The 27,740-nt window shown below is 45.8% G+C and overlaps 1 protein-coding gene across 1 annotated transcript in view; it reads left to right on the top strand.

Moving 5' to 3' along the window:
- The window catches only part of DNAH10 (dynein axonemal heavy chain 10), a 75,362-nt gene that overhangs the window by 27,783 nt on the left and 19,839 nt on the right, over positions 1-27,740 (top strand). Inside the window, exons 35-63 of the mRNA XM_070951112.1 lie at positions 942-1,076; positions 1,450-1,602; positions 1,752-1,940; positions 2,847-2,993; positions 4,212-4,403; positions 5,453-5,571; positions 6,880-7,038; positions 7,999-8,134; positions 8,272-8,391; positions 9,261-9,395; positions 10,224-10,440; positions 10,916-11,035; positions 11,660-11,805; positions 12,774-12,926; positions 13,455-13,715; positions 14,864-15,036; positions 15,204-15,297; positions 16,277-16,444; positions 17,549-17,737; positions 18,620-18,791; positions 19,762-19,965; positions 20,399-20,479; positions 21,502-21,699; positions 22,556-22,717; positions 23,660-23,834; positions 24,319-24,500; positions 25,195-25,331; positions 25,531-25,748; positions 26,533-26,754. Coding sequence (XP_070807213.1) covers positions 942-1,076; positions 1,450-1,602; positions 1,752-1,940; positions 2,847-2,993; positions 4,212-4,403; positions 5,453-5,571; positions 6,880-7,038; positions 7,999-8,134; positions 8,272-8,391; positions 9,261-9,395; positions 10,224-10,440; positions 10,916-11,035; positions 11,660-11,805; positions 12,774-12,926; positions 13,455-13,715; positions 14,864-15,036; positions 15,204-15,297; positions 16,277-16,444; positions 17,549-17,737; positions 18,620-18,791; positions 19,762-19,965; positions 20,399-20,479; positions 21,502-21,699; positions 22,556-22,717; positions 23,660-23,834; positions 24,319-24,500; positions 25,195-25,331; positions 25,531-25,748; positions 26,533-26,754 — 4,757 coding nt within the window. The remainder of the gene's footprint in view (positions 1-941; positions 1,077-1,449; positions 1,603-1,751; positions 1,941-2,846; positions 2,994-4,211; positions 4,404-5,452; positions 5,572-6,879; positions 7,039-7,998; positions 8,135-8,271; positions 8,392-9,260; positions 9,396-10,223; positions 10,441-10,915; positions 11,036-11,659; positions 11,806-12,773; positions 12,927-13,454; positions 13,716-14,863; positions 15,037-15,203; positions 15,298-16,276; positions 16,445-17,548; positions 17,738-18,619; positions 18,792-19,761; positions 19,966-20,398; positions 20,480-21,501; positions 21,700-22,555; positions 22,718-23,659; positions 23,835-24,318; positions 24,501-25,194; positions 25,332-25,530; positions 25,749-26,532; positions 26,755-27,740) is intronic.

Here is a 27,740-nt window from a genome sequence, read left to right as displayed (position 1 = left end):
TCTTGAATTTGGAGAATCTAAACGAGCAGAATACGTCTTCCATCAGTATCCCACTTTTAGTTCTTCTTCTCATCCTTCTTTACAATTCTGATCTATTTTGTTGTTGTTAGTTGCGAAGTCGTGTCCGACCCATCGCGACCCCATGGACCACGTTCCTCCAGGCCTTCCTGTCTTCTACCATCCTCTGGAGTCCATTGAAGCTCACGCCGACTGCTTCAGTGACTCCATCCAGCCACCTCATTCTCTGCCGTCCCCTTCTTCTTTTGCCCTCCATCATTCCCAGCATTCGGCTCTTCTCCAGGGAGTCCTTCCTTCTCATTAGGTGGCCAAAGGATTTGAGTTTCCTCTTCAGGATCTGGCCTTCTAAAGAGCAGTCAGGGTTGACCTCCTCCAGGACTGACCGGTTGGATCACCTTGCAGTCCAAGGGACTCGCAGGAGTCTTCTCCAGCGCCAGAGTTCAAAGGCCTCCATTCTTTGGCCTTCTCAGCCTTCCTTATGGTCCAACTTTCACAGCCATCCATTGCAACTGGGAAAACCATCGCCTTGACTATATCTATAAGGCATCTCAAAACTGAGTTTGGTTAAAATAATAAAAAAAAAACACCAGCCCTCTACCCCAAACAATTAGAAGCCAGAAAGAACATTGCTTTGTTGGGAGGAAAAACACCTTGCAGTTAAAAACAAGAATGCAATCTACCATCTACCACCATCCCAGAAGTTGGGAGAAAAGCCAGATTTTAAGGCTTCTTGGAAAGTTGGTGTGATCAGAACCTTTGCGAGGGATGCCGTTCCAGAGGGCAGGAGCCACAACTCAACAAGAAAGTTGCTTTAGAGATGAACCAGTAATTGCTTCCTGGGTCAGGATCAAAGTCCCACTGAGGCAGAATCAATGGCCACCATCCTAGTCCTGTTTTTCAACTTTTTCTTTTCCCCTTCAAAGGCCTTGTCCATGTATTTGGGTGGAGCACCGGCTGGTCCAGCAGGAACTGGGAAAACGGAGACAACAAAGGATCTCGCCAAAGCTTTGGGCTTGCTTTGTGTGGTCACCAACTGCGGAGAAGGCATGGACTTCAAGGTCAGGAATTCACCCTTCTCCCCTTCTCCATCTTCTGTCTACGCTGTGGCCGTAAGAATTCAGTCTGCTGGCCAACCTAAAACCAGCGTGCAAACCATCTCTTCTTAACCCAAAGGTGCTTTTTTCCAAAAAAAGGCAACTGGAACTTTTCCTTGAAGACGTTTTGCTTCTCGTCCAAGAAGCTTCTCCAGTTCTGAGTGAAGAATCCATTCAGTAAAACTGAAGAAGCTTCTTGGACGAGAAGCGAAACGTCTTCAAGGAAAAACCCAGTTGCCTTTTTTGGAAAAAAGGTTACCTTTGGAGCAACCGTGACTCGGATGACTAACAGTCTCCAGAGGCATCTCATCTTCAGCTCCCTGGTCCTCTTCTGTAGGCCGTGGGTAAAATCTTCTCAGGCCTCGCCCAGTGTGGAGCGTGGGGCTGCTTCGACGAATTCAACCGGATCGACGCTTCCGTCCTATCGGTCATCTCCTCCCAGATCCAGACGATCCGAAACGCTCTCATGAACCAGCTGAAAACATTTCAGGTAAAGAGGGAAAGATAGATAGATAGATAGATAGATAGATAGATAGATAGATAGATAGATAGATAGATAAATCTCCTGCATGAAATTCTGGCCTCTTAACACGGGGGGGGGGGTCTCTGGGACCCTCGGTTAAAAGTTTCACATTTCAGTTTGAAGGGCAAGAAATCATGCTGGACCCTCGGATGGGCATTTTCATCACCATGAACCCCGGCTACGCGGGACGAACGGAGCTCCCTGAATCCGTCAAGGCCCTTTTCAGGCCGGTGGTAGTCATCGTCCCCGATCTGCAGCAGATTTGTGAGATCATGCTGTTCTCCGAGGGATTCCTCCTGGCGAAGGTGGGTCACGCAAACGGATGGCTGCTTGGATGACCTGAACCAAGTGTACAGGTAGCCCTGGACGTACCACCACCATTGAGCCCCTGAAATTCCTGTCGCTAAGCGGGACGTTTGTTAAGTGAAGCTGCCTCGTTTCATTGACCTTTCTTGCCACAGTTGTGAATCACTCCAGTTGTTAAGTTAGTCACATGGTTGTTAAGTGAATCCGGCTTTCCCCTCCCCCAATCACTTTACTTGTCAGATGGTCACAAAAGTGAATCACGTGACCCTGGGACAATGCAACGGTCATAAATGTGAGTCAGTTGTCAAAGCATTCTAATGTAAATCATGTGACCATGGGGATGCTACAACGGTCATAAGAGTGAAAGACGGTTGTAAGTCACTTTTTTCCAGTGCTGTTGCCACTTTAAATAGTCACTAAATGGGCTGTTGTATGTTGAGGACTACCTGTACAAGGGCATTTTCTGTTGATTTTGTCCAATGGATTTGTTTACTGTGTTTCCCCCCAAAATAAGACCGGGTCTTATATTAATTTTTGCTCCAAAAGACGCATTATTTTCCGGTTAGGTCTTATTTTGGGGGAAATACAGTACTAAACGCCTCCGTCTGGTTGACGATCTTAACTGGGGCTTATTTTGAGGGGTAGGGCTTATATTACGGGCATCCTGAAAAATCATGCTAGGGCTTATTTTCCGGTTGGGTCTTATTTTCGGAGAAACGGTATTTATTTAGTGTATAGCATGTACAGAGGTCATGCTGATATAAAAATTTAGTTTAAATAAAATGTCAGCAAGTGTGTGCGTGTGCGTGTGTGTGAGAGAGAGAGAGAGAGAGGGAGGGAGAGAGAGAGAGATGGGCAATACAATACAGGAAATAAAATATTAAATTAAGATAAATGTCCAATAGGTGCTAGCCAAGAAGATGACGGTGCTGTACAAGTTGGCCAGAGAACAGCTTTCTAAACAGCATCACTACGATTTTGGGCTTCGGGCTCTGAAGTCTGTCCTGGTCATGGCCGGTGAACTGAAAAGAGGTTCTTCAGATCTCCCAGAGGTAAACTTATTTCCGGTCTTCAATAGGTAGGAACAAAGCAAGATATTTGTGACACCTTGAAAAATCAACAATGAGAGCTTTTAAGTCCTTTGCATCACATGCACAGCTTTGGATTCAGGGAACAGCAGAACAGCTTCCCCAGACCAGCATTTCTTCCCTGCCTGAACATATCGAGAGAAAGACTGACCATAAAAATCACCCGGAAATTAGATTCCCAACCACCATGGCCAATGGCTTTTAAACGGGACCAGAACACCACTTTAACCTAATCTTCATGATATGTCGAGTGCTTTCCTTATTCCAACAAAGCTGATTTCCAACGACATCACCCTCCTTATTCACAAAGTCCAAAAGCGTGTAAATAAAAATGGAAAAATGATCTGAGTTTAAGTACACCAGGATGTACAATACCATCCTCATTTAATAGGGTAGCTGTGTATCGATGTGGCCCTCTAAATCCCTAAATTTTAACACTGATTTAAGAGGAGTCCTTGGCTAGAATTCCTTAATTCTTCAAATTCATTGGTATAATTAGCAATAGCACTTATATACTGCTTCATAGTGCTTCACAGCCCTCTCTAAGGAGGGTTTACAGAGTCAGCCTCTTGCCCCCAACAATCTGGGTCCTCATTTTACCGACCTCGGGAGGACGGAAGGCTGAGTCAACCTTGAACCTGGTGAGATTAGATCTGCCAAACTGCTGGCAGCCAGCGATCAGCAGAAGTAGCCTGCAGTACTGCACTCTAACCACTGCGCCACCGCGGCTCAAGTAGTTGTAAATTGTGACAGTCATAAAGTAGGTCATCCATGAGTGGTACAGCGACTTAGAGGCAGAGCTTTCGCTTCACAATCGGGAGGCTGTGAGTTTGATCCTAGGTAGAGGTAGATATTTCTCTCTCCGGGCACAATGAGAATATATCTGCTGAACAAAACTCAGTACTGGCGACAGGAAGAGCATCCGGCCAGTAAAAACTCCGCTCCATTCAATTGCCCCGACTCCACCCCAATGCAAGGGATTAAATGACCTTTCAAGAGCATGATGATTTTATTAAGTTTTAACCCCTTTGGTTACCTTTAGATGAAATCTAATTGGAAATGCTGTGGGAGTCTGCCTCATCTTTTGGGAGGGTTCCCTTTAACAGGGAAAGTCTATTCCAGGAAGTCAACTCCGCTCACCAACATTTTCAATCTTTCTTTGGGGTTCAAACCCCCTTCTAGGACGTGGTCCTCATGAGAGCCCTCCGAGACATGAACCTCCCCAAATTTGTCTTTGAAGACGTTCCTCTTTTCCTTGGTTTGATCTCTGACCTCTTTCCCGGATTGGATTGTCCTCGAGTCCGCTATCCCAAATTCAACGATGCAGTGGAATACGTGCTGGCTGAAGAAGGTTACATGGTTCTACCTGTTCAGGTATTAAATGAAAGTCGCTAAGATCAAAGTGACGGTCAAAATATAGACAGATAACCCTTGGCCTTCATGAAGCTTGTCTGAAAAGCCTCATCAAGGCATAATGCAGTTGTCTGAAACTGGGACGGTGGTCATTTTACATTCGGGTTTTCCAACCTTGGCAACTGTAAGACCTGTGGACTTCAACTCCCAGAATACCTCAGGCTGAGGAATTCTGGGAGTTGAAGTCCACAAGTTTTTAGTTTAGTTTTTTTTTTAGTTTAGTTTAGTTTAGTTTTTAGTTTAGTTTAGTTTATTGTCACTGCACATCGTACAACGAAATTAAATGCCATCTTCAGTGTACATTAGAACTATAAAAATAAAACACAAATGTGTTTTACACAAATTCACATTCTATACAATTGAATTGAAAACCCCTGATATTGCATTAATATTGCACTATACAGTAGAATTCAATATATAGTAACTGCTCTGGGATAGAAGCTGTTTTTCAGCTTATTTGTCCTTGTTTTTCTTGTCCTGTACCGGCTGCCAGATGGTAATAGTTCAAAAAAAAAAAAAAAGGTGAGATCCAGGATGAGATGGATCTTTAAGAATGTTTTGAACTTCCTTAAGGCAGCGGGAGCTATAAAGCTCTTCCAAGGAGGGGAGGGGGCAACCCGTGATCCTCTGGGCAATGACGTTGACCCTCCGGAGCGCCGTCCTATCTGCTGCTGTGCCATTGGCAAAGTCTTACAAAATTGCAAGGTTGAAGACCCCTGATTTTAAATGATCAAAGAATGTCAATTCCATGAAGAAGGGTATATTTTATTTATTTATTTATTTATTTATTTTTATTTCTATACCGCCCTTCTCCCACAGGACTCAGGGCAGTGCACAGCCAAAATAAAACATCGTATACAAAATTTAAAAAACAATTTAAAAACAATTAAATAATTTTGGCCCAAATAATTTAAAACAACCCAGATTAAAACTGAATCAATTAAAACTGAGAGGATATAATTCCAGTCAAGATGGCTGCCACGGGGGTATTTTTTTTTCCCCTCCCTCAGGTGGATAAAGTGGTCCAAATGTACGAAACGATGCTAACACGACACACCACAATGGTGGTAGGGCCAACCGGAGGTGGCAAGTCTGTAGTCATCAACGCCTTGTGTCATGCTCAGACAAAGTAAGCACGAATCAGCCAGTGTGGTGGAACGTGGCCTGGTTTCCCAGGTGGGAGGGGCTGAAAGTAAGAGGCGATTCAGCGTAGTTTGTGGGAGAGAAAGCGGGTGAAGACAGCTCCTTCCTGATAGATCCCAGAGTATACAGTAGTGGCCAAAATTGTGGGAACCTTTTGGGAAAAGTGTATTTTTGAGGTTTGATGGCTAATTTATTTATTTATTTGTTTCAATTTATATACCAACTTTTGTTTTGAGTTTCAAGATAATCCTATTCCTCTGCTGGAATGGCCTGGGAATAGCCCAGACTTTCACCCAATTGAAAATCTATGGAGCCGACTAAAGAATCTTGTTAGTCAGAAGTGATCCAGCAATAAAACCCAGTTAATAGGAGCCATCATTCAATCTTGGTTTCACATTAGAACAGCTGCAGAACTAAAAGATTTGATTCACTCCATGGGAAGACATTGTAAGGCCGTCATTCGTGCTAAAGGTTACCCAACTAAGGATTAACTGACATGGTGATCATTTTTGTATATCTCGTTTTTTCTATGGCGATCATTTTTCTAGATCTCGTTTTTTCTACGTGTTTCACTTTTCTTCTTTATACTGTAACTGCTATTCTAATAGCAAATCCTTCATAAATGTTATTGCATTACATTCTTGATTAAATTATCTTTCCATGGATATATAATTTTATGGTACTACTCCCTCCCAAAAATGGTGTTATTAACTAGTTTTAGAAAATACACTTTTCCCAAAAGGTTTCCACAACTTTAGCCACTCCTGTATGTTTTACGGTGCCAGCAGCCAGTCGCCTGCTTGAATTGGGCAAGATTTCTGTCTCTTTGTGAGGAACAGTGAAGGAAGCTGCTTGGAAGGGTTTCAACGTGTCTTTCTTGGTTTTCAGAGCCTGGCAATCAGGGATGTGATTACTTTTTTTTTCCAACCACCGCTCCATCGTTTTAACAGAGCCAGTATGAGCGGGAGGGGTCATAGTGCATTTATGTGTAGCTACAAATTCATGGAAGTTCTGTTTCTGAATTAACGATAATCCAGAAGTTCAGAAATATTCACACCCCTGAATATCAGCCGCCTTATCGCGAGCAGGGTGATTTCTCGGTTTTCATGCCCGTGAACTTTGTGGTAGCTTTTGTTAGCCAGTGTGGGAAATGGGGCGCTCTTTTTAGCACGAGCTCCGTTCTGAGTTGGCACATCCGAGACAGGACAGGATTTCATATCCGAGCCCTTTTTGGGCGGTCCCCACTAGAATGTCATTGATCCAATTCTGCTTCTTGTAATCGATACCTCATTAGGTTAGGCCTGCTGACCAAGCTCCATATCCTGAACCCCAAAGCCATGAGTGTCATCGAATTGTACGGCATCCTCGATCCCACCACACGAGACTGGACCGATGGCGTTTTGTCCAACATCTTCCGGGAAATCAACAAACCCACCGACAAAAAAGAGAGACGGTAAATGGATCCTACATCCATGTTTTTTTTCAACTGGGAAAAATCTTTGGATTCTTTAACAATTCACTCCGTTTCATGATTGTTTTAAAAAATTGGTTTTATTTTACTTTTTGATTTTGGGGGGAATAGAAGGAGAGACACAGGTCTGTGGGTCAAACATTCGGGCCTTTGAGACAGGCAGGTTAAGAAGCAGACGCAGCAAGGGTTCCAGAAATCCTCTTTATAAAGTAGAATACAGTAAAAGGATCCTGAAAACCTGTCCAAGATTCTCTGGTGCTAAACAAAATCTAGGCAGAGTTATCCTGAGTTTCTTTCTAACCCTTCCCGCATTCCCACGATTGAGTAACCTTTTCTCCCTCAACATCCTGTTCATTCTTTCCTTATTCTAATTAAATAGGTAAAGGTTCCCCTCGCACATATGTGCTAGTCATTCCCGACTCTAGGGGGTGGTGCTCATCTCCGTTTCAAAGCCGAAGAGCCAGCGCTGTCCAAAGACGTCTCCGTGGTCATGTGGCCAGCATGACTCAACGCAAAAGGCGCATGGAACGCTGTTCCCTTCCCGCCAAAAGTGGTCCCTATTTTTCCACTTGCATTTTTTACCTGTTTTCGAACTGCTAGGTTAGCAGAACCTGGGACAAGGAACGGGAGCTCACTCCATTACGCAGCAGTAGGGATTCGAACCACCGAACCGCCGAACTTTTGATTGACAAGCTCAACGTCTTAGCCACTGAGCCACCGCATCCCTTTTTTATTCTAATTATGAAACTGCCAAATCGGGCTATCCTATCCCATTTCTGAAAACTTTCTGTGATCCTCAATGCCTTCCCTATTGTTTTCCCCTAAGTTTCTTTCCACTTATTCCCTATAAACTTCCATTGACCCAGTGAAGCTCAATCATGAAATGGAATCAGAATTGTTGGTCTTTGGTGCATTTTGTTTTTTCTCAATCTGGATACACAGGTACATATTATTTGATGGCGACGTAGATGCTCTCTGGGTAGAAAACATGAATTCTGTGATGGATGATAACAAGCTGTTGACTCTGGCGAACGGGGAGCGGATCCGGCTTCAAACCCATTGTGCCCTTCTGTTTGAGGTAAGGCTTGTCCCACGATGCCAATGGCTTTGAGCTTCCTCCTTTCTTTGGAAGGAGCCCCACCCATTTCCAACCCAACAGAGGACATTCCTGTAGCCACCACCAGACCTTGGAGCTTCTTGTAACCTTCCTTATAGGTTGGAGACCTACAATACGCTTCCCCAGCCACTGTATCGCGTTGTGGGATGGTCTTTGTAGACCCGAAGAATTTGAGATACAGACCTTATTGGGATAAATGGACAAAAGATAGGAGCAAGGTAAAGAACAGCTAATGACGAATCTGGAACTTCTTCTGAAGGACACTACTGATGATGGGTTCTTCCATGTGTCCAGACAAGCATAAGCGAAGCTACTTAACATTGTGGCCCATCGGCGGCCAGCAGAGCTGGCAGAAGAGTCGGACAGTGAGGAGGTTGGGGAGGAACATGGGCCAGTCCTGGGGGCTGTAGAGTGAGACAGCAGTGAGGCAGAGGAACAGCTGGAGCCCGTTCCCAGCGTGTGCACATGCATAGAGCTGCCAGAAGACAAGAACAACTAAGAAAGCAGGGTTGATTTGCGAGTAAAGCCACACCTTGGAGGTGATTGGCCCCATCCATAGGAAACAAAAGAGGAGTGAACAGGGAGTGGGCTTTTGCAGGAAACAATTCGTTCGTTCGTTCGTTTCAAGAGTGGGAAGATCTGTCCGTGAATCCCAGAGACTCTGTGCCAAATTTTGCCTTGCCCTGCATTTGGAAACTAGTTATCTGGCAGCTTTCCAAGCGAGATAAGGTCTGTGTTGATAAATATTCCTCTGAAAGACTGTTTGGACAGGCCTTGCTGACTGTGAATGAAAGGAATTCAGTCATGTAAATAAAAGGGGTTTTGCTGGGATCAAGACTCTGCTTCCTGCTTTTTAAGGGAGCCTACGTCGGAATGCTTAAAAAAAACATTTGTATGGGTCATGTTGTGTGATAGCTCTTGTTTCTCAAAAGATTCCAGCTCAAGCTTTGTTTGTTTCTTCAAGAGTTGTGGTCTTTTGTGATGTTCCCCCCAAATCGATGCCCGAGGTGATGCTCCCAAGAGGAGGAAGAAGAAGAATTGGGAGGACCTGTTCTTCTAATTTAGAATAACATATATTTTTTTCCAGCAAGAGAAACAGCTGTTGGACAGATTGTTTGACAAATACGTGCCTTTCTTGATCGAAATGATCGTCGAAGGGATTGTGGATGGACGGCAAGGAGAAAAAATGAAGATGATTGTCCCGCAGACGGATCTGAACATGGTAAATAATCTGATTTCCGTTTCCATGAAAGGAGAAAAACGTTGAGGTGTGTGGATAGTTTTGAATTCAATCTGGATTTTATTTCTTCTTCTTTTCCTGTTTAACTTTAATAATGTTGCAGTTAACACACGAAAAATGAACGCTTTGCATTCCTTGTCCTCTTCTACCTTACTAACAAACAGAAATTGGCCATAAGAGTGAGAAGAATTTACAGTCTAAAATCCTGCAACGTTAGAAATACCAATCAACAATAGTTTATTGGTTTAATAAACAAGGCTCTTTTGGAATTCTTTTCAAGCTCTCCTCCCTACTTCTGCTTTAACTTAGGAATTTCTGAGGTGGGAAGAAAGATCTTGATTGTTCATTCAAGTTCAGGAGACAAGAAAAAAATTTAACTCCTTCCCTGGGTGATCACATCCCCTTCCCTGTGATGTTGAAAATTGGTTTAGCAGGATGCTTAGGCCCTTCTCTTTCCTCATTGCCTGCAATTTGGGCAGTTCAAATCTCACTAGGCTCAAGGTTGACTCAGCCTTCCATCCTTCCGAGGTGGGTAAAATAAGGACCCAGATTGTTGGGGGCAAGAGGCTGACTCTGTAAACCACTTAGAGAGGGCTGTAGAGCACTGTGAAGTGGTATATGTCATGCTATTGCCCTTCCTTCCTTCCTTCCTTCCTTCCTTCCTTCCTTCCTTCCTTCCTTCCTTCCTTCCTTCCTTCCTTCCTGTGCAGTAGTTCACACTTCCCTCCTTTCACATCCTTCTTTAAACTGCTTTTCATGGCCAGCCAATGATGCGATGTTTTTTTTCAGCTCTGGGGTTTCATCCCACAGGTGACTCAGCTGAGCATGATGCTGGATGCTCTGATCGAGGCTGAAGTGGAGGATCCCGAAGTGCTGGAATGCTACTTCCTGGAAGCCCTTTACTGCTCCTTAGGAGCCAGCCTCCTTGAAGCGGGGAGGAGCAAATTCGACGACTTCATCAAGCGCATCTCTTCTATGTCGACCGTCAACGACGAGATGATTTTAGCAAAGCCGGGAGAATTGCCAGGTTGGTATTTTTGGAAGTCAGAAGAAGCTGACCTGTTCTTCTTCTTCCTCCACTTTGCAAGGAAGGAAGCGGAGGGAACGTCAGTCCTGTTTCCCAGGTGCTCCACAAGACTATCTCAAGAAGTTTCTCTTCCACCACCATCGTTCTAAAGTTTGACAGGGATGTGAAACTCAATTTCACTGAGGGCCACATCAGGATTGTGTTTGATCTCGGGGGTGGTGGTGGTGGGAGTGGCCAAGGTGGGTGTGGCCAGCATGACATCATTCGTGTCAGGGACGGGGGGGCGCCTGTGGTGGCCCAAGCAGTCTGCCAGCAAAAACGAGTTTCTGAGCTCCGTTTTCGGCTGGGACGGCTTCCTGCAACCCTCTGCCAGCGAAAACGGAGCTTGGGAGGGCCTCCTGCGGCCGGATCCGTCCACCAGGATCTTGAGTTTGACGCCCCTGTTGTAAGATGTCCCAATTGCTCTCTCCCGCAGGGCAGCTCCCCACCTTGTACGATTTCCACTTTGACGGGCGTACGAAAAGGTGGGTGCCGTGGAGCAGCCTGGTTGCTCAGTATCACCACTCTCCCGAAGTGAGATTTATCGACATCCTAGGTAAGAGGGAAACAAACCCAGAACGGTTTGGTAGGAGTGTCACCGGTTAAAGGGTTAGAGGTTAAAGGACTAGAACTCACTGTCTCCTGGTCATTGGCCAAAAAGTCTCCCAGGTGTCTTTCGTGGATAAATCAGGATTTGAACCGATGGTCTCCGATATTTTACCCTGGTGCCTTAGACCAACTACTAGACTTTCTATTCTTCTCAGATTCTACAGGTTGTTGGAATAGGGCTAAGTCCCATTTTGACCTTGAGTAAATGTAGCAAGAGCTGGATTTCCAGTGAGAAAATGGGGCCAGAAAAAAAAAGTAAATTAAACATACTTTAATTTAATTTACTTTAGGGGTGAAATCCAGCAGGTTCTGACAGGTTCTGGAGAACCGGTAGAAGAAATTTTGAGTAGTTCGGAGAAACAACAAATACCACCTCTGGCTGGCTCCAGAGTGGGGTGGGAATGGGGATTTTGCAGTATCCTTCCACCGCCATGTCCATTAAGCCACGCCCACAGAACCGGTAGTAAAAAAATTTGAATTCCACCACTAGTTGGACACCCTCTCTGTGAAGTTGCTTGGGACTCCCAGCCAATTTCTGATGGTGTGTTCCTTTCAATGTTTCCTCCTTTAGTTCCAACTGTGGACACGACACGGACCACTTGGCTCCTGGAGAAGATGTTGAAGATCAAGCGCCCGATGGTTCTGGTGGGAGAGTCGGGGACCTCCAAAACGGCCACGACACAGAACTTGCTCAGGAAGCTCAACCCAGACACAAACGTAAGGCTGTCGTGTTCTGGATCGCGAGTCGGTCCTCCTGTCTATTGGGCCACTCTTCCACGTCCTGGTTGCTCCTCTACTGTAACCCAACGGTGTTTTTTTTCAGGACTTTCTTGTTTTTTCTTTAAAGACATTTCACTTCTCCTCCAAGAAGCTTCTTCAGCTCTAGCTGGATAGTGATGAACGGAAGGATTGATATTCCTTGCATACAGCTGGTCCTTTGCATCCTTTTAGAGGGTCGTTGAAGCCCCCTTGGACTTGTGTCCTCAGGGTCATCTGAGTGGTGCTCCTGGTTCCTGTAGTCCGCCATTTTTTTCCCTCTAGAAATCCATTCCTGCTCCCCCCCCCCCCCATTCCAAGGGTCTTCATCCCAAATTGCATAGCTAAAAGTCTGTGGAGATTCTCAGTCATCCAGGTTTTCCCGAAAGGTGCTGTTTTTTCAGGAGGTCACTGGACTTCCTGGTTTTTTCTTTGAAGACGTTTCGCTTTTCATCCGAGAGGCTTCCTCAGCTCTGACTGGATGGTGCAGAATGGAAGGATTTATACTCCTTGCAGACAGCTGGTCCTTTGCATCCTATGAGAGGGTCGTTGAGGCCACTTGGAGGAAAAAGCACCTTTGGGACAACTGACAATTGATGACTGAGAATCTCTACAAACTTTCCTCTACTGTCAGGTCCCAAGCACCAAGAAAGACATGTTACTTCTGAGCAATTTCCTTTACCGTTCCTCACCTGTAGACAGAAATCTTTCCAAACCTGCATCATTAAAGGTCTACTCTGAGAACTTCTAGGGAGGAGCCGTCTAAACTCCCTTCCTCCCAACCAAACTATCCAAACTTCCTTGTCTCTCGGTCCTCTTGCAACGCAGCCCCTCCCTTCCTCTTGGGAATCCAGACTACAATCCACCACGCTACCAACCCACGCCAGACTTTATTTCTAGTAATAATTTTTTGAATCTGCTCCATCCAGGTTCTCCTCGTCATCAACTTCTCCTCTCGCACCACTTCCATGGACATTCAGAGGAACCTGGAAGCCAACGTGGAGAAGCGGACCAAAGAAACGTACGGGCCTCCCATGGGAAAACGACTCCTGGTCTTTATGGACGACATGAACATGCCTCGGGTAAGGACTCAAGGAGCCAGAGATGAACATGGAAGAGGGGAAGGACGTCGCTAAACTCTTACCATGTAGTCCTCAAAAAGAGAGAAAGAAAGAAAGAAAAATTGGCCTCCATTCATGTGAGAATGATTAATCAGTGGAACGACTTGCCTCCAGAAGCTGTGGGTGCTCCATCACTGGAAGTTTTGAAGAAGAGGTTGGACAACCATTTGTGTGAAATGATATAGAGCAGGGGTCTCCAACCTTGGCAACGTTAAGACTTGTGGACTTCAATTCCCAGAATTCCTCAGGGAATTCTGAGGAACTCTGGGAGTTGAAGTCCACAAGTCTTAAAGTTGCCAAGGTTGGAGACCCCTGGTATAGAGCTTCCTGCCTGAGCTGGGGGTTGGACTAGAAGACCTCCAAGGTTCCTTCCAGTCCTGTGATTCTATGTCTTACCAGGTGAACCTCAACTGAAGTTTCTAAAGCCGCCTACAGACCAGGCTGGCATCTCCCGCTTCTCAGCCCTTTTTTTCTTCCGTTTCCACAAAGGTGGACGAATACGGCACCCAGCAGCCCATCGCTCTATTGAAACTGCTGCTGGAGAAAGGCGCCTTGTACGACCGGGGGAAGGAGATGAACTGCAAATATCTCCGCGACTTGGGCTTCATTGCCGCCATGGGCAAAGCCGGGGGCGGCCGCAACGAGGTGGACCCTCGCTTCATTTCCCTCTTCAGCGTCTTCAACGTGCCCTTCCCTTCGGAAGTGTCCCTGCACTTGATTTACGCCTCTATTTTGAAAGGGCACCTGGCGGTAAGTTGGATTCCGCGGTGTAGGCGGACAGAGAGAGGGAGGGAGGGAGGGAGGGAGGGAGAGGTGGGAGAGAGAGAGAACCTGCTGAATTTGTCAAGCAAATAAATGAACAGGACTTACAGTCACAATACACACATGCATATATTTATGTTTATCTTTATGTTTATATTTATATATAATTTATCTTTATCTTTATATTTAAATATAATTTATATTTATACTTATATTTATATTTATATTTATACTTATATTTATATTTATACTTATATTTATATTCAAATATAATTTATATTTATATTTATATTTACATTTATATTTAGAGAGAGAGAGGGAGGGAGGGGGGGAGAGAGAGAGAACCTGCTGAATTTGTCAAGCAAATAAATGAACAGGACTTATAGTCACAATACACACATGCATATATTTATGTTTATCTTTATGTTTATATTTATATATAATTTATCTTTATCTTTATCTTTATATTTAAATATAATTTATACTTATATTTATATTTATACTTATATTTATATTTATACTTATATTTATATTCAAATATAATTTATATTTATATTTATATTTACATTTATATTTAGAGAGAGAGAGAGAGAGGGAGAGAGAGAGAGAGAGAGAGAGAGAGAGTGTCAGTGTAGATCGGATTACAGGTAGTCCTCGACTTATGACCACAATGGAGCTCAAAATGTCTGGTGTTCAATGAGACATCCGTTGAGTGAGTTTTTCCCCATTTTACGACCTTCCTTGCCACAGTTGTTTAAGCGAATCGCTGCAGTTGATAAGTTAGTAACCCCGTCGTTAAGTGAATCTGGTTTTCCCCATTGACTTTGCTTGTCAGAAGGTCGCAAAGGGGGATCAGTACAGCCGTCATAAGTACATGCCAGTTGCCGAGCTTCTGAATCTTGATCACGTGACGGTGAGGATGCTGCAACGGTCGTAAAGTGTGAAAAACGATCCTAAAGTCACTTTTCTCAGTCGGTCACTAAATGAACCATTGTAAATCCGAGGCTACCTGTATTAAGCGGGAAGGAGAAAAATAGAAAGCAAAGGAAAAATAAGACCACAAAAATGGCAATATTTTTCCACGGTTCTCTATTTTTTTTTTTTTAATGAAATATCTCCCCCGTTTTTATCGGCAGACCTTCGACGAGTCCATCGCTGCCATTGCAGACAAAATCACCTCCTGCACTCTGACCCTTTACGAAACCATCGTCCACGACTTGCCGCCGACGCCTTCCAAGTTCCACTACATCTTTAACCTGAGGGACCTCTCCAGGATTTACAACGGGCTGGTTCAAACCACCCCAGAACGGTGAGATTTGAACTGCCCAGTTGCAGGCAGCTGGCAGTCAGCAGAAGTAGCCTGCAGTACTGCACTCTAACCACTGCGCCACCGTGGCTCTTATTATTATTATTATTCATTGGACGCGACCGTTTTCACGCTCGTCTTTGCTGATCTGACTGACGGCTTTGCCATAGGTTCCAGACAGTCACCCAGATGGTGAGGGTATGGAGGAACGAATGCCTGCGGGTTTTCCACGACCGGCTGATCAATAAGGCAGATAAAGCTCTGGTAGGTTCTTCTTTTTGAAACTCCTAAAGTACAGCTCCGTTTGGCCGGTTCGGGACATCGCATTTTTCAAACTTTTCCAAAGGAGCTCGGAGGCAAGATCCAGGCAGACCTTTTCTGACAGAGAAATCCTTAGTTGGACTCAACCTTTGGCTCAAGCATCCCCAGGCCTGCCTTTTCCCATAAGGCCCCATTCCTTGGTCCCATAAGGACCAAGAAACTCATACTTATGACGGTTGCAGTGTTCTATTTTTACTCTAGCTGCTTGGGATCTCACAAACACCAATAGAGACCCAGGTGCAAAAAAATCCCAGAGTCTGCTCTGTTGTATTTGCAAAATGCATAGAACTTGCAAAAAAAAGTTTTTCGGGTTTCAATGAGTTTCAATCAAGTGTACATTTGATCCTTTATCTCCAGATCCCAAACCAACCCTCCGCCTCTGGCTGTCACCCCTAACTAAAGATTTTCACCGACATGGGTTAGGGGTTGATGGTTGGTGTAAATTGGTAATTCTGGCATTGGTAACGTGGGGTCTTTGGTACTCTCTGAGCTTATTTGTTTTGTCGCAAACGTTTCATGACCCAGCTAGGGAACATCATCAGTGCTAGAAGGGGAGTAGGGTTTGCATTCTGTTTATATAAATAAAACCTCCACTCCCTTCTAGCACTAGTGATGTTCCCTAGTTGGGCAAAGAAATGTCTTCCAAGAAAACAACTAAGCTCAGAGAGCATCAGGGACACACAATCTTCCCCCTCCTCCCTCCTCCTCCCTTCCACCACTGATGATGTTACCTCGTTGGGTAACGAAATGTCTACAAACAAACCATCAACCTCAGAGAGCACCAAGGTCCCCACAGTTCCATCCTGAGCTACAAATTCTACGGGGTTGCTAATTCTGGGATGGGTTGCAAATTCTGGAATTCCCACTGACGCGTGTTAGTAATTCTGGAGTTAACCGGTGGATTTTTCTGGAACTGTCCAAGGTCCAAGGCCACATACAAGGCCTGCTGGAAACGAATTTCAAAGACTCTGCTGAAAATGCACTCAGGGACCCCATCCTGTTTGGAGATTTCCGGATGGCGTTGAACGAGGGGGAGCCTCGCGTTTACGAAGACATCCAAGATTATGACGCAGCCAAAGCTCTCTTCCAGGTACGGAACTTCCAACTTCAGGAGGAAAAATATCATTGGAAGTTGAAGTGAGGTTCAAGCCAAATCCAGCTGTCGACTCTTCCCTTATCCATGCCCTGCTTTGCATGTGGGCCGCCGAGCTAATTTTAACATTGTTAAAAGAGTTTCTAAACTAGTTTTTATGTAGTTGAAGAATTTCTAGATTAGTTTTTACATAATTGAAAAGTTTCCAAGCTAGCTTTTACTTAGTTAAGGTTTCCTAACAAATTTTTACATTGTTAAAAAGTTTCCTAACTAGATTTTACATAATTAAAGAGCTTCCAAGTTAGTTTTTATGTAGTTAAAGAGTTTCCAGCTGCCGTATTTTTCGGAGTATAAGATGCTCCGGACTATAAAACGCACCTACCTATTTTGGTGAGGAAAACAAGAAAAAGAAATCTGCCTCTGCCTCTCAGCAATTTTGCCTCAATGCAGCAAACAGCCAATAGCCTGCTTTATTTTCATTTTCGTTTTCAGCATAGCACAAGAAAAAAAAAATCTGCTCCCAGCAATTTACCTCCTTGCAGCAAGCAGCAGAGGCCCACACAAAACAGCTGGGAGCAAAACAGCTGAGAGTCGGGAGGCCGATCCAATCAACTCGTGCTAATTAGGCTGTGCTGAAGCTGAAAGGAGCTGTTTCTTCTTGCTGTTTGCTTGCAAGGAGGTAAACTGCTGGGAGGCAGAGGCCAAAGGGTGGGGGCCAGTGGGTGGGCGGGGCTACATTCGGTGTATAAGACGCACCTAAATTTTCACCCCCTTTTAGGGGGGAAAAAGGTGCGTCTTATACTCCGAAAAATACGGTAGTTTTTACACAGTCAAAATTTCCTATCTGGGTTTTACATAATTAAACAGTTTCCAAGTTAGTTTTTACATAGTTAAAGAGTTTCCAAGCTAGTTTTGACGTAGGCAGCATGGAGAAAAACCCTCAGTGGGATGACCCAATCATAACACAAGAGATTTCTGGAGACCTTCTCTCTCTTCCACACCTCCAATCTGGAGATTCTTTCTTTGTCGTCCCACACCTCCAGTTTTTAACCTGCCGCTTTATCTCCAAGCCATCATTTTTGTTCGGCTTTCTGCTCGCAGGAGATTCTGGAAGAGTACAATGAAGTGAACACAAAGATGAACCTCGTGCTCTTCGACGATGCTCTGGAACACCTGACCCGCGTTCATCGTATCATTCGGATGGACCGGGGCCACGCGCTGCTGGTAGGAGTCGGAGGTTCCGGAAAGCAATCCTTGGCGAGATTAGCAGCCTACACCGCGGGATGTGAGGTGAGCCGCGCAGCTCTGTTGAAAAACTGGGCTGTATTTTTCAACCTTGGCAACTGATTTGGAGTACCATTCCATCCTATTCATCAGACAGTTCAAATTCTTGGAGACTCGGGCTGCCCCCCCGTAATCTGCTTTCAGGGACGCACCAAAAACTCAAGATGGCAAGCATGATGAGCCAATTAAAAAATGGTGGGATTTTGCTAGTAGAGTGGACATTTGACTCCTCTCCCCGGGTTCACGCTGACACCTTCATCTACTTTGTTGAAGATGTGGCAGACTTGAAAATGGCCAATCCTTCTTAGACTGGGAAAGGCTGATTTAAAGCTAGTTGCAGTGACATAAATTCAATAAATAAATACCTAAATTGAAATAGCGATAGCACTTAGACTTATATACTGCTTCCCAGTGCTTTCCAGCCCTCTCTAAGCGGTTTACAGAGTCAGCCTCTTGTCCCCAACAATCTGGGTCCTCATTTTACCCACCTCGGAAGGATGGAAGGACAAGTCAAGGAAGGAAGGAAGGAAAGGGAGGGAGGGAGGGAGAAAGGAAAGAAGGAAGGAAGGAAGCAAGGAAGGAAAATAGCAATAGTCCTTCAGCCCTCTCTAAGCGGTTTACAGAGTCAGCCTCTTGCCCCCAACAATCTGGGTCCTCCTTTTACCCACCTCGGAAGGACGGAAGGCTGAGTCAACCTTGAGTCTGGTGGGATTCGAACTGCCAGATTGCAGGCAGCAGAAGTAGCTTGCAGTACTGCATTCTAACCACTGCGCCACCTAATAACACAGAAGAAAACCCTTTACATCCAAATGAGAGGTCTTAGTAAAAGCCTAACCCTAAGTGAAAAAACAAAATAGGCCAATGGATGCATCCTTCAACATTTTTTAGGTCTTTGAAATAGTTCTCAGCCGAGGATACGGGGAAAACAATTTACGGGAAGACCTCAAGATTCTCTACACGAGACTCGGGATCGAGAATAAAATCATCGTCTTCCTGTTTACGGATGCCCACGTGGCAGAAGAAGGATTCTTGGAGCTCATCAACAACATGTTAACCTCAGGTATCTCGAAAACACAGCGTTGCAAGATGTGCTTTGCGTTTCAGCTGGTCTCCTAAGGCGTTGGTAGAGAAGATGACCGGAGCTGTTCTTTTATTTAAAAAAAATGATCTCTAATGATTCTTGACAAATGTATCTTTTCTTTTATGTACACTGAGAGCGTGTGCACCAAAGACAAATTCCTTGTGTGTCCAATCACACTTGGCCAATAAAGAATTCTATTCTATTCTATTCTATTCTATTCTATTCTATTCTATTCTATTCTAGTCTAGTCTAGTCTAGTCTAGTCTAGTCTAGTCCTAGTCTAGTCTAGTCTAGTCTAGTCTAGTCTAGTCTAGTCTAGTCTAGTCTAGTCTAGTCTAGTCTAGTCTAGTCCTAGTCCTAGTCCTAGTCCTAGTCCTAGTCCTAGTCCTAGTCCTAGTCCTAGTCCTAGTCCTAGTCCTAGTCCTAGTCCTAGTCCTAGTCCTAGTCCTATTCTATTCTATTCTATTCTATTCTATTCTATTCTATTCTATTCTATTCTATTCTATTCTATTCTACTCTACTCCTATTCCTATTCTATTCCAATCTCTATTCTATTCTACTCTACTCTACTCTACTCTACTCTACTCTACTCTACTCTACTCTACATTCTTCCTTTTTTCTTCATTCTATTCTATTCTATTCTACTCTACTCTACTCTACTCTATTCCATTCCATTCCATTTTTTCTATTCTATTCTATTCTATTCTATTCTATTCTATTCTATTCTATTCTATTCTATTCTATTCTATTCTATTCTATTCTATTCCATTCCATTCCATTCCATTCCATTCCATTCCATTCTATTCTATCTTACTCGCTTGAATTAGCAGTAGGAGACCACGCAACCACCATCTTTCCTCTTCTTCAAGGTCCACCTTCACTCTGGCTGTGGCAACATCCCCACTTCCACTAACTCACCTTCCCTTCTTGTTCCCCTGGTGCTCCACAGGCATCGTCCCGGCCTTGTTCGCAGATGACGAGCGGGACAACATCTTGAGTCAGATTACTCAGGAAGCCATGAAAACGGGCATCGCCCCAGCCAAAGAGAGCGTCTGGCAGTACTTTGTGAACAAGAGCGCCAACAACCTCCACATTGTCCTCGGGATGTCCCCCGTGGGGGAGACCTTGAGAACTCGCTGCCGAAATTTTCCAGGTAACCCTCCAAAGGCCAGTTCTTCCCAATAACCCAGCAGGCCATTGAGGGGCAAAAGAGCAGGTGGCCTATAAGAGCGGAAGGGAGCAGGGAGAGAAGATTCTCAATAAAGGAGAATATTTGTAGCTCAGGGTTGAGATGAGGGGTCCATGCTGCTCTCTGAACTTGGTGGTTTTCTTGCAGACATTTTATGACCCAACTAGGAAACATCATCAGTGCTAGAAGGGAGTGAGATTTATGGAGAGGGGAGGAGGAAGAGGAGGAGGACGAGAAGGACTCTGAGCTTGGTTGTTTCATGACCCAACTAGTTAACATCATCAGTGCTGGTAAGGAAACAACCAAGCTCAGAGAGCACCAAGGACCCCACAGAGAAGATTCTACCTTGATCAGGTTTTTGGTGTCTTGATTTGACTTGCCATCCTTTCCTTTAAAGGCCTCGTCAACAACACTGGCATTGATTGGTTCCTGCCTTGGCCTCCTCAAGCTCTGTATGCCGTTGCAAAGTTCTTTTTGGGTAAGAAAGAGCTTTGAACTGTTACACACACACACACACACACACACACACACCAGGAAACCAGGAAGTAATGACACCCAGGTGGGTGGGCGGAGCTTTGTTCCGCCATCGCTACCGGATCGCCGAACCAACAGCCAAGATCCGCTATTGGACCAGACGATCCGGTCCAATCCGGGAGCATTTCATCCCTGATATATTGATATATACATACTTCCCCTCTTATTTCTATCTCTATTTTAACTTACCCCCCCTCCTATTACTCTAATATTCACAGATGTGATAATAACATTTCTTTTCTATTCCCTACTATTACCACACTTATTTTTAGAATGGAATGGAATGGAATGGAATGGAATAGAATGGAATGGAATGGAATGGAATAGAATAGAATAGAATAGAATAGAATAGAATAGAATAGAATAGAATAGAATAGAATAGAATAGAATAGAATAACAGAGTTGGAAGGGACCTTGGAGGTCTTCTAGTCCAACCCCCTGCTTAGGCAGGAAACCCTACACCACTTCAGACAAATGGTTATCCAACCTCTTCTTAAAAACTTCCAGTGTTGGAGCATTCACAACTTCTGGAGGCAAGGAGTTCCACTGGTTAATTGTTCTCACTGTCGGGAAATTTCTCCTTAGTTCTAAGTTGCTTCTCTCCTTGATTAGTTTCCACCCTTTGCTTCTTCTTCTGCCTTCAGGTGCTTTGGAGAATAGCTTGACTCCCTCTTCTTTGGGGCAGCCCCTGAGATATCGGAAGACTGCTATCATGTCTCCCCTAGTCCTTCTTTTCATTAAACTAGACACACCCAGTTCCTGCAACCGTTCTTCCTATGTTTTAGCCTCCAGTACATTTTCCAGTATATTTTCTTACAGTACATTCTTTCATTTTCTAATCACCCAGTATTTAATTCCAACCATATCAACTTTAAGACGGGTGGACTTCCAACTCCCAGAATTCCCCGGCCATCCTGGGGTTTGATTCTTCTCCATTGACTCCCCCTACCCCATTTCTTTGTCTAGGGAACAATCCGCTCATTCCCTCGGAGCACACCGAGGAGCTGATCGCGCACATCGTCATGGTCCACGGTTCGGTCGGCGTCTACAGCAAGAAGTTCCTGCAGAAGCTCAGGAGGAGCAATTACGTCACGCCCAAGAATTACCTGGATTTCATCAACACCTACACCAAGCTGCTGGAGGAAAAGAATCATTTCATTTTGGGTAAGGAGAGTTGCTTCCAAGGGGCCACCTTCGTAAATCCCTCGAATCGGTTAATCGAGTGAAGTTGGGAAAAGGTTGGCCCATGGTTGTGTAGTGTATTGACAGCAGATCCAGCTGTGATTCTCTGTGCTGTTTAAAGAGGGGACTTGCAAGGGCTAAGGACGTCCCCACCGAGGCTTCTAAGGGCCAGCTTAACGGTATTATGGGCCCCGGGCAAAGCAGTGTACCTACTAGGGGCCCTCTACGACAACTACTCACAGGAATAAAAATGCAATTAAACATATATTAAACAATTAATATATATTTATACAATTAAACATATATTTATTTTATTGGCACTTAGCAATAGCAATAGCACTTAGACTTATATACCGCTTCACAGTGCTTTACAGCTCCTCTCTAAGCAGTTTACAGAGTCAGCCTCTTGCCCCCAACAATCTGGGTCCCCATTTTACCCACCTCGGAAGGACGGAAGGCTGAATCAACCTTGAGCTTGGTGAGATTTGAACTGCCCAAATTGCAGGCAGCCGGCAGTCAGCAGAAGTCGCCTGCAGTACTGCACTCTAACCACTGCGCCACCATGGCTCATTTCCAACAGAATGGGTGCTGAAACATTAAAAACATGCCATGCAGCAACAACTAATCAACACGATAAACATTTGAACAATACACGAGGCTTGAAAAACACAATAATACTCAGTAAGCCATACAGCTGCTGCATTTATATGATACAAGGTGCGCTGAACCTATACCGATGAGTAGGGGGCCCCTATGCTCGTGGGGCCCACGGGGCAAGTGCCCATCAGTGGGGCCCATGCGTTAACACAGCCCTGACTGGCTTCTCTGTTCTTCCCAGCTCAGTGCAAGCGTCTGGAAGGCGGCTTGGATAAACTGAAAGAGGCCACCATTCAGCTGGATGAGCTCAACCGGAAGCTAGCCGAGCAGAAGATTGTGCTGGCGGAGAAATCGGCCGCCTGCGAAGCTCTCCTTCAAGAGATCGCCACGAATACGGCCATCGGCAAGTTTCCCCGCCCTGCCTTGCCCAGCTGATGGTTGTTTCCTTTGAGAGGCTGTGAAACGAGGGCCGTCAAAAGTGGGTTGGGGGTGGGTGGGATTTCCAGTAGCTTTGGGGAAAACGTGTTCCCGAGAGAAGAGAGTATTGGTAGCTCAGGGTTGGGCTGTGGGGTCCTCTGAGCTTGGCGGTTTCCTTGCAGACGTTTTCATGACCCAAGTAGGTAACGTCATCAGTGCTAGAAGGGAGGAGGGTTGTGGGGAGGAGGGGGAGGAGGGTTGTGAGGTCCTTGGTGGTCTCTGAGCTTGGTTGTTTTTTCGCAGACGTTTCATGACCCAAGTAGGTAACGTCATCAGTGCTAGAAGGGACTAGGGTTTGCATGAAGAAACCCCACTCTCTTCTAGCACTGATGACGTTACCAAGTTGGGTCATGAAATGTCTGCGAAAAAACAACCAAGCTCATAAGACCACCAAGGACCCCACAGTGATACTCCTACTCTTCCTCTTTCCTTCTCCTCCTCTTCGCTAACCCCACTCCCTTCTAGCACTGATGACATTACTTAGTTGGGTCATGAAACGTTTGCAAGAAAACAAGCAAGGTCAGAGAATACCAAGGACCCTACAGGAAAATATATTTCAGTTAAGCCTTAGCTCACTTAGGAAAAGAGAATTGCATCAAAACTCTGGAGCGAGGATGTTTTACGGGCAAGATTCCACAAATATTTCTCGATTTTCCTTCTCTGCTCTCTTGAACTTAGATTAAACTTGCACACTCCTCCAATTTCAAATGTCCAGGCCAACGATGGATCCATCCAACGGTGATCCTGTCCCTTTACTGCTAATTAAAGTTCCTAAAAACAATTTTTTTGTTAACCAGCATCCGAGCTGCCTCCAAAGGAATTAAACTCTTTGCCAGGAGCTCATTTTGTCATCGGTTCCTCTCCTTAGCCGAGGAGAAGAAAAAACTGGCCGTCGAAAAAGCCATGGAGATCGAAGAGCAGAACAAAGTCATCGCGGTGGAGAAGCGGGAAGCCGAGACGGCCCTGGCGGAAGCCATGCCTATCCTAGAGGCTGCCAAACTGGAGCTGCAGAAGCTGGACAAGTCCGACGTGACGGAGATCAGGTAGGTCAGGCGCAGAGAACTGTCAAGGTGTGGCACCTCTAAGGATTATCAGGTCTCGCCTAAAAAAATCTGAGTCCCAATTTGGCTCAGATATCCTCCTGGGATGCGGTGGCTCAGTGGCTAAGACACTGAGCTTGTCGATCGAAAGGTCGGCAATTCAGCGGTTCGAATCCCTGGTGCCGCGTAACGGGGTGAGCTCCCGTGACTTGTCCCAGCTTCTGCTAACCTAGCAGTTCGAAAGCAGGTAAAAAATGCAAGTAGAAAAATAGGGACCACCTTTGATGGGAAGGGAACAGCGTTCCGTGTGCCTTTGGCGTTGACTCATGCCGGCCACATGACCACGGAGACGTCTTTGGACAGCGCTGGCTCTTCGGCTTTGAAACGGAGATGAGCACTGCCCCCTAGAGTCAGTGCCAAGGCGACACAACTCAAACAATGGACGGGTTTTTGAGTTGGACTCTCCATATCTATCTCACCCCTTTAGGTCTTTCGCAAAGCCTCCCAAGCAGGTCCAGACGGTCTGCGAATGTATCCTCATCATGCGTGGCTACAAGGAGCTCAACTGGAAGACGGCCAAAGGGATGATGTCAGAGGCCAACTTCTTGCGTTCCCTCATGGAGATCGACTTTGATTCGATCACACAGACCCAAGTGAAATCCGTCCGAGGTAAATGGCCTCAGGTTATACCTCCTTGGAATGGAGCCCAATGACCCAGGGTGTCCTTGGATTGGATGGATGGATGGATGGATGGATGGATGGATGGATGGATGGATGGATGGGTGGGTGGGTGAGTGGGTGGGTGGATGGATGGATGGATAGGTGAGTGGATGGATGGATGGATGGATGGATGGATGGATGGATGGATGGATGATGTGCCACCAAGCTGCTGTCAATCCCTAGAGACCACATAGAAGTTCTCCATGACAATCTGTCCTAACCTTCAAGTCTTCCAATGGTTCACCATCACCACTGTGAGTCCATCCACCTTGCTGCTGACCATCCCCTTCTCTTCCTTCCACCTTTCCCAGCATTAGAACCTTCTTCAAAGAGCCAGGTCTCCACATCTTATGTCCATAGTAGGAGAATTTCAACCTGGTCATTTGTTCCTTGAGAGACAACCCTGGGTTGACTTTTTGAGTAATCCATTAGTTTGTTTCCTTGGCTGTCCACGGTCTTCTCAGGAGCATTACCCAAAGTTCAGAAGCATCAATGCTCTTCCTGCCCTACTTCTTCCAAGTCCAACTTTTTTCAGTGCTGTTGTAACTTTAGTGAATGGTCACTAAACGAACTGTTGTATATGCCGAGGAGGACTACCCGTAGGTGGCCAGGACACTAACGAGAGATACTTCCCTCCGGAAAGGGTTGCTGAAGACTTTAAACACAACCTTTGAAGAAATGGAAGTTGTTAGCCGGGCTGGCTTGGGGATGCTGAAGTTTGTGGACGCCGTCATGAGTTACTGTGATGTGGCCAAAGACGTCAAACCCAAGAGAGAAAAGGTAGGATAGAAAGAGAAGATGGACAGAAGGAATATCCAGCTGGTTCTCCTCTGAAAACTCTTGCTGGAAGCTTCAGCTGGGTTGTGGTGCAACTAAGGTGTGTCCCACCTTCCGACGGTTTCTAAAAGCGCTTCACGTCTTGAAGGCCTCCAGCCTTGGCCTCTGCTGAGCTTTCTCCTTCTTCTCCTCCCCTTTGCAGGTGGCCAGGCTGGAACGGAATTTCTTCTTGAGCAAACGGGAACTGGAGAAGATCCAGGCGGAGTTGGCGGCCATCCAGAACGAGCTGAAAGCCCTGGGAGATAAGTACGAGGCAGCCATCAGGGAGAAACAACAGCTCCAGGAAGAAGCCGAGCTCATGGAACGCCGGCTGATTGCCGCAGACAAGCTGATCTCCGGCTTGGGATCGGAAAATATCAGGCAAGGGATGCCCCATTTACTAGGCTCGAGTTACGGGGGAACTGGAGCAGGGGTGAAATCTAGCAGGTTCTGGCAGGTTCTGGAGAACCGGTAGCAGAAATTTTGAGTAGTTCAGAGAATTGGCAAATACCACCTCTGGCTGGCCCCAGAGTGGGGTGGGAATGGAGATTTTGCAATATCCTTCCCCTGGAGTGGCGAGGGGATGGAGATTTTGCAGTATCCTTCCCCTGCCACACCCACCAAGTCACACCACGCCCACCAAGCCACGACCACAGAACCGGTACTAAAAGAATTTGGATTTCACCACTGAAATGGAGAGATCTAGGGCCGTGGTGGAATTCAAATTTTTTTACTACCGGTTCTGTGGGTGTGGCTTGGTGGGTGTGGCAGGGGAAGGATACTGCAAAACCTCCATTCCCACCCCACTCTGGGGCCAGCCAGAGGTGGCATTTGCCAATTCTCCGAACTGCTCAAACGTTCCGCTACCAGTTCTCCAGAACCTGTCATAACCTGCTGGATTTCACCCCTGACTTCAACCTTCAGAGATGACTTTCAAGTCAACCTTGAAGGACAGCTTCATCCTGTCCAGTCCCCTGTTCTACAAGCAGTAGATTCCTTTGTCCACTCCTGGGCTATCTTCCTACTACCTTCCTACTTCCACCCTTCTTCCCTGGGTGAACCATGGAGAACCTCCCAACTCTCAGTTCGACCCCTTCTGAAATTCGTCTCCCTAACCCAACGGTCCACCACTGATGGTGTCTGGGCTTCTTTTGGTTTCCACCAGGTGGCTGAACGACTTGGAGGAACTCAAGAAGAAGCAGGTGAAGCTCCTGGGAGATTGTCTGCTGTGCGCTGCCTTCCTGAGCTACGAAGGAGCCTTCACCTGGGAATTCAGGGACGAGATGATTAAGGATGTCTGGCAGGCGGACATCCTATCCAGGGAGATCCCCCTCAGCCAGCCCTTCCGTTTGGAAAACCTCCTGACTGACGAGGTTGAGATAAGTCGGTATGTCCTGGTCGTTTTTTTGGGAATCCATGTGATTTGGCATGCTCTGGCTCCAGAGAGAAGACTTTTGTTTCCTTTCCGTCATGGGCCGTTCATACAACTGAATCTACTTCCCTTTGGCCTCTGCCCTTGTTGGAGCATTCACGAGCCCATCCTTCTGCCTATACCATTGTCGATCCTTGCACTGGGTTGAGGCAATGCCCAATAGCCATTTCCAAACTTCTGCACAACTTCTGACGTTTTTCAGTCGGTGGTTTATTTTATCGATATGCATCCCGTCTTTTTTTTATTTTTACAAGTTACTCAAGGCAGCAAACATATCCAACACACTTTCCCCCTCCTGTTTTGCCCACAAAACAACCCTGTGAGGTGGATTGGGCTGAGAGAGAGGGACTGGCCCCATGTCACCCAGCCAGCTTTCATGGCTAAGGGAGAACTGGAGCTCACCGTCTCCTAGTAGTTGGGACTAAGTCACCCAGCCAGCTTTCATGGCTGAGGCAGAATTAGAACTCACTGTCTCCTGGTGATTGGCCTAAAGTCACCCAGTCAGCTTTCATGGCTGAGGCAGAACTAGAACTCACCGTCTCCTGGTGATTGGCCTATAGTTACCCAGCCAGCTTCCGTGCCTAAGGTGGGACTAGAACTCACCGTCTCCTGGTGATTGGCCTATAGTTACCCAGCCAGCTTCCGTGCCTAAGGTGGGACTAGAACTCACTGTCTCCTGGTGATTGGCCTAAAGTCACCCAGTCAGCTTTCATGGCTGAGGCAGAACTAGAACTCACCGTCTCCTGGTGATTGGCCTATAGTTACCCAGCCAGCTTCCATGCCTAAGGTGGGACTAGAACTCACCGTCTCCTGGTGATTGGCCTAAAGTCACCCAGTCAGCTTTCATGGCTGAGGCAGAACTAGAACTCACCGTCTCCTGGTGATTGGCCTATAGTTACCCAGCCAGCTTCCATGCCTAAGGTGGGACTAGAACTCACCGT

This window comes from Pituophis catenifer, unplaced genomic scaffold (assembly GCF_029215685.1).
Source record: "Pituophis catenifer annectens isolate HBS135680 unplaced genomic scaffold, rPitCat1.0.hap2 SCAF_10, whole genome shotgun sequence".
Taxonomy (NCBI): Eukaryota; Metazoa; Chordata; class Lepidosauria; order Squamata; family Colubridae; genus Pituophis; species Pituophis catenifer.
This window is presented reverse-complemented; position numbering and strand designations above follow the sequence as displayed.